This window comes from Rhinoraja longicauda, chromosome 17 (assembly GCF_053455715.1).
Source record: "Rhinoraja longicauda isolate Sanriku21f chromosome 17, sRhiLon1.1, whole genome shotgun sequence".
Lineage (NCBI taxonomy): Eukaryota > Metazoa > Chordata > Chondrichthyes > Rajiformes > Arhynchobatidae > Rhinoraja > Rhinoraja longicauda.
In genome coordinates, this window is record NC_135969.1 from 24066493 (window position 1) to 24078784 (window position 12292).

Sequence of the window (12292 nt, forward strand, 5' to 3'; positions counted from 1 at the left end):
GAAGAGAGAGGGGGGGAAGAGAGAGGGGGGGAAGAGAGAGGGGGGGAAGAGAGAGGGGGGGAAGAGAGAGGGGGGAAGAGAGAGGGGGGGAGAGAGGGGGGGGAGAGGGGGGGGAGAGGGGGGGGAGAGGGGGGGAGAGAGGGGGGAGAGAGGGGGAGAGAGGGGGAGAGAGGGGGGGAGAGAGGGGGGGAGAGAGGGGGGGAGAGAGGGGGGGAGAGAGGGGGGGAGAGAGGGGGGGAGAGAGGGGGGGAGAGAGGGGGGGAGAGAGGGGGGGAGAGAGGGGGGGAGAGAGGGGGGGAGAGAGGGGGGGAGAGAGGGGGGGGGAGAGAGGGGGGGAGAGGGGGGGAGAGAGGGGGGGGAGAGAGGGGGGGAGAGAGGGGGGGAGAGAGGGGGGGGAGAGAGGGGGGGAGAGAGAGGGGGGGAGAGAGGGGGGGGAGAGAGGGGGGGGAGAGAGGGGGGGGAGAGAGAGGGGGGGGAGAGAGGGGGGGGAGAGAGGGGAGAGAGGGGGGAGAGAGGGGGGGAGAGAGGGAGGGGGGAGAGAGGGGGGAGAGAGGGGGAGAGAGGGGGGAGAGAGGGGGGGAGAGAGGGGGGGAGAGAGGGGGGGAGAGAGGGGGGGAGAGAGGGGGGGAGAGAGGGGGGGAGAGAGGGGGGGAGAGAGGGGGGGAGAGAGGGGGGGAGAGAGGGGGGGAAGAGAGGGGAAGAGAGAGGGGGGGAAGAGAGAGGGGGGAAGAGAGAGGGGGGGAAGAGAGAGGGGGGGAAGAGAGAGGGGGGAAGAGAGAGGGGGGGAAGAGAGAGGGGGGGAAGAGAGAGGGGGGGAAGAGAGAGGGGGGGAAGAGAGAGGGGGGGAAGAGAGAGGGGGGGAAGAGAGAGGGGGGGAAGAGAGAGGGGGGGGAAGAGAGAGGGGGGGAAGAGAGAGGGGGGGAAGAGAGAGGGGGAAGAGAGGGGGGGGAAGAGAGGGGGGGAAGAGAGGGGGGGGAGAGAGAGGGGGGGAAGAGAGAGGGGGGGAGAGAGGGGGGGGAAGGAGAGGGGGGGGAGAGAGAGGGGGGGGAGAGAGAGGGGGGGAAGAGAGGGGGGGAAGAGAGAGGGGGGAAGAGAGAGGGGGGGAAGAGAGAGGGGGGAAGAGAGAGGGGGGAAGAGAGGGGGGGAAGAGAGAGGGGGGAAGAGAGAGGGGGGGAAGAGAGAGGGGGGGAAGAGAGAGGGGGGGAAGAGAGAGGGGGGGAAGAGAGAGGGGGGGAAGAGAGAGGGGGGGAAGAGAGAGGGGGGGAGAGAGGGGGGGAAGAGGAGAGGGGGGGGAAGAGAGAGGGGGGGAAGAGAGAGGGGGGGGAAGAGAGAGGGGGGGAGAGAGAGGGGGGGAGAGAGAGGGGGGGAGAGAGAGGGGGGGGAGAGTGGGGGGGAGAGAGGGGGGGAGAGAGGGGGGGGAGAGAGGGGGGGGAGAGGAGGGGGGGGAGAGAGAGGGGGGGGAAGAGAGAGGGGGGGGAAGAGAGGGGGGGGAAGAGAGAGGGGGGGGAAGAGAGAGGGGGGAAGAGAGAGGGGGGAGAGAGAGGGGGGGAAGAGAGAGGGGGGGAGAGAGAGGGGGGGGAAGAGAGAGGGGGGGAGAGAGAGGGGGGGGAAGAGAGAGGGGGGGGGAGAGAGAGGGGGGGAAGAGAGAGGGGGGGGAAGAGAGAGGGGGGGGAAGACGAGGGGGGGAAGAGAGAGGGGGGGAAGAGAGAGGGGGGGGGAAGAGAGGGGGGGGAAGAGAGGAGGGGGGGAGAAGAGAGAGGGGGGGAAGAGAGAGGGGGGGAAGAGAGAGGGGGGGGGGAAGAGAGAGGGGGGGGGAGAGAGAGGGGGGGGAAGAGAGGGAGAGAGGGGGGGAAGAGAGAGGGGGGGGAGAGAGAGGGGGGGGGAGAGAGGGGGGAGAGAGAGGGGGGGAGGAGAGAGGGGGGGGAGAGAGAGGGGACTTTTTGGTCGTTTGTTCTTGGGGTGGAGAGAGGGGGGGGGAAGAGAGAGGGGGGGGAAGAGAGAGGGGGGGAAGAGAGAGGGGGGGCCCCGCTTTGCCGCCGGTGCGGGGGGGGAAGAGAGAGGGGGGAGTGAGGGGGGGAAGAGAGAGGGGGGGAGCATTGAAGAGCTTCGCTCTCGGGGTTGTCTCTCGCGGGGGTTGTGAGGGGGGGGTAGTGAGAGGGGGGGCGCTCTCGTGTTGTGTCCTCCTCTCTTTGTTGGGGGGAAGAGAGAGGGGGGGAAGAGAGAGGGGGGGGAAGAGAGGGGGGGAGAGAGAGGGGGAGTGGGGGGGGGAAGAGAGAGGGGGGGAAGTGAGAGTTGGGGGGAAGAGAGAGGGGGGGAAGAGAGAGGGGGGGAGAGATGAGTTGGAGGTTCTGTGGTCGAGATCGGGGGGGAAGAGAGAGGGGGGGGGAAGAGAGAGGGGGGAAGAGAGGGGGGGGAAGAGAGAGGGGGGGGGAGTGAGGGGGGGAAGTGAGAGGGGGGGGAAGTGAGAGGGGGGGAAGAGAGAGGGGGGGAGAGAGAGGGGGGAAGAGAGAGGGGGGGGAAGAGAGAGTGGGGTGAGAGGGGGGGAAGAGAGGGGGGGGAGAGAGTGAGGGGGGAAGAGAGAGGGGGTGAGAGAGGGGGGGGAGAGAGAGGGGGGGGGAAGAGAGAGGGGGGGAGAGAGGGGGGGTTGTGTGAGGTGGGGGAAGAGAGAGGGGGGGAAGAGAGAGGGGGGAAGAGAGAGGGGGGGAGAGAGAGGGGGGGATTGAGAGAGGGGTTGGGGGGTGAAGAGAGCGGGGGGGGACGGGGATTGAGAGGGGGGAAGAGAGAGGGGGGAAGAGAGAGGGGGGAAGAGAGAGGGGGAAGAGGGGGGGGAAGAGAGGGGGGGGTGGTTGGGGGGGGGGAAGAGAGGGGGGGGAAGAGGAGGGGGGGGAAGAGAGGGGGGGGAGAGAGGGGGGGCGAGAGAGGGGGGAAGAGAGGGGGGGAAGAGGTGGGTTGCGGGTTGGAAGAGAGGGGGGGGTTGAGAGAGGGGGGGGGAAGAGAGGGGGGGGGAAGAGAGGGGGGGGAAGAGAGGGGGGGGGAAGAGAGGGGGGGGGAAGAGAGGGGGGGGGAAGAGAGGGGGGGGGAAGAGAGGGGGGGAAGAGAGGGGGGGAAGAGAGGGGGGGGAAGAGAGGGGGGGAAGAGAGGGGGGGGAAGAGAGGGGGGGGGAGAGAGGGGGGGGAAGAGAGGGGGGGGAAGAGAGGGGGGGGAAGAGAGGGGGGGGAAGAGGGGGGAAGAGAGGGGGGGGAGAGGTAAACCCAATACATGGTGGAGTCGCACTTACGCTGGGTTAATGGCGACTGTAGCTCCGTTGGAGATGCCGAGTGTCTGCACCAGGCCCGCGTCTCCTGGCAACCGGACGCCACGCGCCGTTACCAGGAAGCAGCAAACACCAATCTCTCTTGAAGGGTTGGGAGTACAAAGTACATTAAAGCAAAAAACCGTAACAGTGCCTTCCGAACAAATTCCTATTTAAAAAACATTGCAGTTGAATATTTACGAACAAATCTAAAATCTAAGCGGTTTTAGCGATGTTATTGCATGATATTTGTGGGTGAAGCGATGCTCCTCCCCCCCCCCCCCCCCCCCCCCCGGCATTGCTGTGGAATGTGCCGCCAGGAACGGCGGGTGATTGGAAGATCGCGCCTTCGTGGGGAGGGTTCAATGATGACGCGGGGGGTGAAATTGTGGGGTTTGCTCCGCATCCTTTCACGTGCAGTTCCATTTATTTAAATGTTCTTGGGGGAAAAAGAAACCATTAGAGATGGTTAAAAATTCGCAAAGTTTTGCAGGCACGAATATTCAGTGTTAGCATCTTGGACGACCTGTCCTGGGCCCAGCACATCGATGCAATCATGAAGTAGGCTCGCCAGCGCCTCAACTTTCTTAGAAGTTTAAAGGGATTTGGTATGTTTCAGAATGCTCTTGCAAACTGTTATAATGGGTGCCATAGAAAGATATTGCCATTCTCTTTGCATCGTGCATGGTATGGCAATTCCGACGCACATGAACACAAGAGGCTACAGAGAATAAAACACAAAATGTTGGAGAAACTCAGCAGGTCAGGCAGTATTTTTGGAGGGTATGGATCGGTGATGTTTCAGTTCTGGACCCAGTCAGACCGCAGGCTGCAGAGAGTGGTGGACTAAGTCCAGGCCATCATGAGTACAACCTGCCTCTCCATCAAAAACATCTACGTGAGTGCAGCCTCAAGAGGTGTAATCTATTATCAAGGATCCCCGTCATCTGGCCCATGCCCTCTTGTTGCTACTATCAGGTAGAAAATACAGATGCCTGATGTGCCACACCACAAGGTTTAAGTCTCTACCTGGGACTGCGAGCTCCTTGATGTTGAAATCCACAGGCCGCAGTTGGAGCGTCGATCCCAGGCAAGGGATCGCAGGGTCCGATGGTAAGTCCAAGTCCATGGCCCCGCGGTGGGGCTCAAAGTCAGTCTCGAGCAAGGCTGCCAGCTCCATGATGTTAGGCTGCAAAACAATTCTGGAAAACAATTGCATCTCTGGTAAGGTAAGAGATTGAAAAAAGGTTTCCCCCGACCCCCGACCCCCGACCCCCTCCCCCAGCCCCCACATAAACCAGAGAACATTAACACAAACTTTTTTAAACACACTAAAATAACAAAAAAGATGAAAAGACAGACAGACCATTGGCGAGGCTGCCATCGCTTTGGCGCCACCCGGTGGAATCACCCCACTATTTAAAATGGAGGGAGGAAACGATAATCTACAGATTGGTTATCTTAACAGCCGTAGAGAGAAAAATGCTAAAGGCTATTATAAAGGATGATAAAACAGGACAGATTAATGTCATTTGTTTAATAGTCATATGTCAAAACGGAGCAATGAAGTTCTTTCTTGCAGCAGCACAACAGGTTTGTAAACACTAAATAGATAACATAAACAATTAAAAATTGAATAGTTCAAAAGATATCCATTCCTCCCCCTCCCTCCCCCTTCCTCTCCCCTGTGCATCGGGATACAGTGAGAAGCTTTGTGTGCTATCCAGTCAAATCATACTATACATGAGTCCAATCAACCCATGGACAAGTACAACAGGTAATACAAAGAGAAAAATGTCACGGGTACAGAATAGTGTTACAGCATTATAGCATTAGAGAAAGTTCACAATAAGATAGGTTGGAAGATTGGGACTACACACTTATGGGAGGGCCGTTCAGCAACCCAAAAGCAGCAGGTAAGACGTGTCCCTGAATCTGGTGGTACTTGTTTTCAAGCTTTAGTACTTTCTGCCCAATGGAAAAGAGAAGAAGGATTGACCAGTGTGAAAAAAATCCTTGATTATGTTGGCTAACTTCCTGAGGAAGTGTGAAGTGTAGATGGTAAGAAGGTTGGTCTGTATGATGGACTGGACTACATCGGTAACTTTGCAATTTGGTCCTTACGTCGGCAGAGCTGTTGTCAACCAAACTGCGATAGATCCCGATGGATGCTTTCTACAGTGCATCTGTAGAGGTTAGTAAGAGTAGATAGAGAAATGCCAAACTGCCGTTGTCTTCAGAGGGAGAAGCATGGTGTGCTTTTATAGCTGGAGCTTCAGTATGGTTGGTCTAAGACAAATTGTTGGTTCTATTTGCACCTCGAAACCTGAAACTATTGACCATCTCCACTTCACCACCATTGATGCTTATTAAGGCATGTGCTCCACATCGCTTTCTGAAGTAAATAAAGAGGAAAGCATATAATCAAAGAAAGTAACATGCATGACTATCCAATATCTTCTTGAAAAGAAGATGTGCAGTTATGGCAGTCAAACCAAAAGCCTTTTCACACTTGTCTGAAATCAAAAAGACCATCAAAGAATGTATAGGATCACAAAAGAAAACTGTAGGACAGGTTAAAGGGATTACCAGACAATAGCAGAGCTGCTATATAATTGCACTGCATAAGTATTTCAGGCTGGAGTGTGGTTTGTTGTGAGATGATGCTCGGTATTGAATAGCTAAAATAGTAATGTCCTGTTGGAAAAATTAGCACTCAAAATTGAATAAGATTTCAGATCCAGGTGATATGTATCCAATGATGATTGAGGGGATGATGTGAGGACTCTGCAATTTTAGAACTATGCTGTTCGATCTTATAGTTACTACAGTTCAAAAAAGAGGATTTATTTTGGTTCTTTGAACACACTATTGCACAAATTCATCATTGAGTAAAAGGCAACTTTAAAAAATTGTGGCAACCTTAACCTTTTTGTTGAAGTTCAATCTATCTATTTCTTCAACCATTTTAAATAGTTTGAAATTGAGTTTGTTTCTTTCTGCTCTGCATTCAATGTCTGAATATTCTTGCTGTAATAAGGCAATCAAAATATGCAGTGCCATATGGCTATATATAGACTTGCTAATTAATATCATATGCTCTACATCTGGTTGTAAATCCAAATAGCCTTCCTTGATCTCAATAAGCAATCCATCATTATCTACTATAGACAATAGACAATAGGTGCAGGAGTAGGCCATTCAGCCCTTCGAGCCAGCACCGCCATTCAATGCGATCATGGCTGATCACTCTCAATCAGTACCCCGTTCCTGCCTTCTCCCCATACCCCCTCACTCCGCTATCCTTAAGAGCTCTATCCAGCTCTCTCTTGAAAGCATCCAACGAACTGGCCTCCACTGCCTTCTGAGGCAGAGAATTCCACACCTTCACCACTCTCTGACTGAAAAAGTTCTTCCTCATCTCCGTTCTAAATGGCCTACCCCTTATTCTTAAACTGTGGCCCCTTGTTCTGGACTCCCCCAACATTGGGAACATGTTTCCTGCCTCTAATGTGTCCAATCCCCTAATTATCTTATATGTTTCAATAAGATCCCCCCTCATCCTTCTAAATTCCAGTGTATACAAGCCCAATCGCTCCAGCCTTTCAACATACGACAGTCCCGCCATTCCGGGAATTAACCTACTGATTCCATTCTCAGGTCTTTTAACTTGGGACTAGTTAAATTACATTATCATTTTACTTCCTTTTCCTAGTCTAATTATGGTGTACCTGTCAACATGGAATGTTGTTCACCACTGATCAGATTATTTCCCAAAACATCTAAGACTCTAAAGATTTGGTTATATCTGTGTTATTTTCAATGCTGAAATTCTACGTTTTTTATGTACTTTAAAAAAGTGACCTGTCAGCCTCCCAGCTATTAGACATTGATTATAATTACTTTAAGAGAAAATCTATTTTAATTAAGGGAAGAAATTTTCCATGGACACTTTGTTTATGTTGCAGAAAATTGATGCCATATTGGTCATCTATATACTAAAACTCGTTTGTTTGTTCCTGAACTACAGCCAAAACGGTACATGAAGGTGTTCATGACACCTTACTCACCGTCGTCCCTTTTGTGCTAATGGATGAAGTCTCATTGAAATTGGTTATATTTTTAAAGTTATTCACATTTTAAAGTTTAAATCTATCTCCTAGGGAGGGAGGTGGGGTAGAGGGAGGGAGGGGGGGGGTAGAGGGAGGGAGGGGGGTGGAGGGAGGGAGGGCGGGGAGGAGGATAAGGGGGGTTGAGGGTGATGGAGGATAAGGGGGGTTGGGGAAGGGAAGGGGAGGGGGGGTGGAGGGGGAGCAGAGAGGGAGGGGGGGGAGGGGAGTGGTGGGGGAGGGGGGGAGAGGGTGCTGCACCAATGCAGGAGAGGTTTGGGCCCAACTAGTCCACTTGGTCTGCATGTGATTCTGAGAATATAAACATTAACACATAACTCGTATCCTGATGCTGTTGGAATTTTATTAAAATACATTTATATTATTTCTCTAATGTTAGTTAACCAGTTGGTGATATAGATTCGGGAGCTCCTATAATAATATAAATGACTTGTTATTATTGATGGGACTGGCTTTAGACTTTGCAGATACAGCATGGAAATGGGCTTTTCGGCCCACCGAGTCTGCCCTGACCAATGATCACCCAGTACACTGGCATTATTGTACACATTAGGAACAATTTACAATTTACAGAAGCCAATTAACCTACAAACCTGTACACCTTTGGCGTGTGGGAGGAAACTAGAGTACCCGGAGAAAACCCACCCGGTCACAAACTCTGTACAGACACCACCCAAAGTCAGAATCGAACCGGAGTCTCTGGAACTGTAAGACAGCAACTCTACCGCTGTGTGACTGTGCTGCCCTTGGTATCCTTCCAATTATATCTCAGTACAATTTGGATTACCTGGTATCTCCATCGCCATTCAATTATATTGTAAATAATACAAAAAGAGTCACAAATGCTGGAAATACTTAACAGGTTAGGCAGAATTTGTGAATAGTTATTTAACCTTTAAGGTTGATAACATGTTATCAGTTCTAATGCTGCATAAGGTGTAAAGCATTTTGAAAATTTCCAGTTTTTACTTCAGAATTTCAATCCATTCTTTTACAAAAGGAAATGTGCTCATTTAAAAATTAATACAGCATAAGCATGGCTCTATTGGAGCAATGAGCATAGTGGCGCAGTGATAGAGTTGCTGCATTACAGCGCTAGAGACCTTGGTTCCTGACCACATGAGTTTTCTCTGGGTGCTCCAGTTTCCTCCTACAGTTCCAAATACGTGCAGGTTTGTAGGTTGATTGGCTTCTGTAAAATTTCATTTAGTGCGTAGGATAAAACTAGTGTACGGGTGATCGCTGGTCGACATGGACTCGGTGGAACGAAGGGCCTATTTCCTCGCTGTACCTCTAAACTGAACTAAAAATTAGCCAAGATATTCTGTTGTGACAGAAGAATTAAATTATTTTAAAAACATTCCTAATACAATTCCTTTTGTTGCAAAGTTAAATACTTAATTTCACAAATAATAATATACATGCAGTTTTTGTAACGACAGGCAATGTCTTGCAATCTATACCTTTCTTGTATAGATTCAGTCTTGAATTTTGTTTGAAATCACACCACAAAGGCTTAGTTCTTCTTACATTGGGTGCAGGTTTGACATTATTAATCAGTCCTCTGTCACTGGTCTCTATAGATGAGTGTGTCCCGCAGCATGTCTTCCTGGATCTCGGAGCATACTAGTCTCAACACTCGGCCATGGATAATTCTGTCTGCTGCCATCATTTCCAGAGCAGCCTGTTGGTGAAGGCCTTGAACTAAAACTGCAAAACTTGATTAAAAAAATTAGTTATTAATTATTTAGAGGGCCTGTACCTCTACCTTTTTCCATTGTGATGATGACTTTCTTCATGAATTCCAACATGCTGCCTGCTTGAAATATACCTTCACATTTATCCATTAGGTCTGAGCCAATCTAATCTCATAGACCTGAGTACAACTGAGATGTACTCTTTCTTTAGTAAATGTGGTTTCCCCCAGCTTCCATAGATGGATCCCACATCCATGTGTCCTCTGTGTCCTACAGTTCTGCTCTTGCTCACTCTCTCTTTTTCTCCTCCCCCCTCCAACCCCCCCCCCCCCCCCCCCCGGCAGATGGAACAGAATAAAGTTTCCCCTGGTCATTCACCTTTCACCCCACCACCCTCTGCATCCAACACATCATTCTCCAACATTTCCACCACCTTCAACATGATCCCATGACCAGTCACATCTTCCCATCACTACCCTTTTTTGCCTTCTGCAGAGACTGCTCCCTCCACAACTCTTTGGTTCACGTATCCTTTCCCACCCATACCATTGCATCCCAGATACTTTCCACCGCAAGCACAGGAGATGTAAAACCTGTTGCTATAACTCCTTGCCTTCATCCAGAGACCCCAGCAGTCCTTCCAGGTGAGACAGAGGTTCATATGCATCTCCTCTAACCTCATCTACTGCATTCAGTGTTCCTGATATGGCCTCCTTTACATTGAGGAGACCAAGCGTAGACTAGGTGACCATTTCACTGAAAATTTGCGCTTGGTCCATCAAGGTTACTAACCATTTTAACACCCTTTTCCTATTTTCATACTAACCTTTCTGTCTTGGGCCTCCTTCATTACCAGAGTGAGGTGACATGCAAACTGGAGGAAGAACACCTCGTATTCCTCTTGAGTAGCTTACAACCTAACAGTATGATCATTGAATTCTCCAATTTTAGGTAGCTAACCTACAAACAACCTGCCCTCCTCCTCCTCCCCCCCCCCCCCACCCACCTTTCTTCCCCTCTCTGTGCCCCATCTGGATTCACATCCATTGCTCTCCTTCCCCCGCCTCTTATCTCCTTCCACTTATATTCCTTGCTGTGGCTTCACAACTTGCAAATCTTCTATCCTTCTCTCCTTATCCCATACGTTTCGTATTTTCATCTCTAGCCTTTGCCCAACCATTTGCTAATCAAAAATCTCCACCGATATCCACCTATCATGTGCCAGGCTTTGTTTGTCCTGTTCCTAGCTCCCTTCCAAGCAACCAGTCTGAAGAAGGGTCAGAACCTGAAACGTCACCTATCCTTGTTCTCCAGAGAAACTTGTCTCTGATGTACTCGGGTATGACCTGATTGCACTGGTGTAGCATATGATTTGAATGAATAGCACTCAAACAAATTTTCACTGTATCTCAGTACACATGACATTAATAAATAGTAATAAACCAAAAATAATAACATTCATATCTAGGCATTCCTGGCCAAACATAGTATAAAATTCAATAATGTCAGCATGATATAATTTTCTCTTTACATAATTTCCACAACCAAACTGTGCGAGGTGATGTTATTTGGTTTGCAGCCTCTCATTGTTCAACCATGGCCTTTTCTTTTTTTTCCGTAAATACTAGTTTTTATTCACAACCCAAGTGGCACAGCAGGACCTTTCAGGTGACGGTTAAGCAATGTTGTTCACCATCTCACATTAAAAGAAAGGAACAAAGCATAACATAATTTAGCAAACATGTATGAACAGTACAGATGGTTGGACATATTGTAAACTTATTAACTACTCTGCAACTCCATTAATAGAGCAAGCCACATTTTTTCAATGCATCTCCCAGTAGGTAACTCACTGGAACTACGTCTTATACAGGAACACAAGTACTGAAGGCACAGCTAGTGTAAGCACAGACATGTTGCACAATTTTATTTCTATAATTTTGTATAAAGTCCACATTACACTCATCCAGCTACAAAACAAATCTTTCCACAGTATTATATATTTAGACAACAGAGCTGAAGAAAAGATTAATTACTTTGGTTGATTGTTCTCCAGCAAGATATTTCTCAACAGATATTGGTCTCTGTATTTTGCTGTTCATAAAGCCAATGGTGGTGCCTCTAACAAGTTATTTTGAAGAACCCAAATTCTTTAGCACCAGAATGACAAATTTTGGGAGTTTTATAAACTCCATTTCATCAACAACCATTTTTTTAAAAAAACAATGCAAGAGTAACAACCATATTCTGAACTGGCTGATTTAGGGGTTCATGATTAACCAAGAAAATGTTAATTGAAATTTGTACCAAGAAAACACAAAATATTATAAGGCTGTTAAGTAACTATTAGTTGCAACCATGGCCTTTTCTATCCTTCCATAAATGCACTTCTCCCCAGACCAGCTGGACTGAAATCATTTTCACCATACCAATGGCTTGCTTCGAGATTCCAATGAGATGTGGTGGGGACTTTTCTTGGACAGTGAATCATTGTGGTATGACATTTTCCTGGGTATTTGGTGTATCATCTTTGAACAAACATTTCATACCAGTGTTTCCGTTCCAAATTAACTGCATGAGTGCATGACAGGTTGGCCTGCAATGAATAATTTGTGCATGTTTAATGAATTACATAATTATGAAAAGCAAATATTACCTTCTCCTTGTTCTCTGCAGTTTTATATTTGAGAACCACTAGTGAGCCAAGGCTTGTTCCTGCTGATTACAAACTGCCTAAGTTTTAGAATGTGGACCTATCTTAATGGTCCAGCCTGAAATGTCACATATCCATCTTCTCCGGAGATGCTGCCTGACCCACTGAGTTACTCCAGCACAGAAATTCAGGTGGTGCCCAAATACAAAATAGGCAAATACAAAATGTTTTATTGTTCTGTGTGCCAGTTTGCTGATATAATAGTCATGAGAGAGGAGGGGTGAGCAGGGAAATCATTCTCTGCTCTGCTTCTAGCTCATCAGTCTCCATGGTGAAACTTCCCCCAAAGATTGATTAAGATGTAGTATTTAGTGGACCACATTCAAATGTGAGCATTTACACAAGGCATGAAAATATTGGAGAATGGGTTTGTTGGAATGCATACTGTCATCCAAAACCACTTGGCACATGAAGGATGAACATTAAATTTAACAAAGTTATTTTCAGCTGTCCTAAATGC

At 49.3% G+C, this 12292-nt stretch overlaps 2 protein-coding genes across 2 annotated transcripts in view; one reads left to right on the plus strand and one right to left on the minus strand.

Annotated features, from left to right (window-relative positions):
* Window positions 1-4376, minus strand: part of dnah1 (dynein, axonemal, heavy chain 1) — a 233924-nt gene extending 229548 nt beyond the window's left edge. Inside the window, exons 1-2 of the mRNA XM_078414367.1 lie at window positions 4322-4376; window positions 3278-3394 (exon numbers count right to left, since the gene is read on the minus strand). The gene's annotated coding sequence lies outside the window, so the exon portion shown is untranslated. The remainder of the gene's footprint in view (window positions 1-3277; window positions 3395-4321) is intronic.
* LOC144601868 (MAP kinase-activated protein kinase 3-like) overlaps window positions 3910-12292 on the plus strand; it is a 78095-nt gene continuing 69712 nt past the window's right edge. Inside the window, exon 1 of the mRNA XM_078414366.1 lies at window positions 3910-4405. Coding sequence (XP_078270492.1) covers window positions 4403-4405 — 3 coding nt within the window. The 5' untranslated portion in view covers window positions 3910-4402. The remainder of the gene's footprint in view (window positions 4406-12292) is intronic.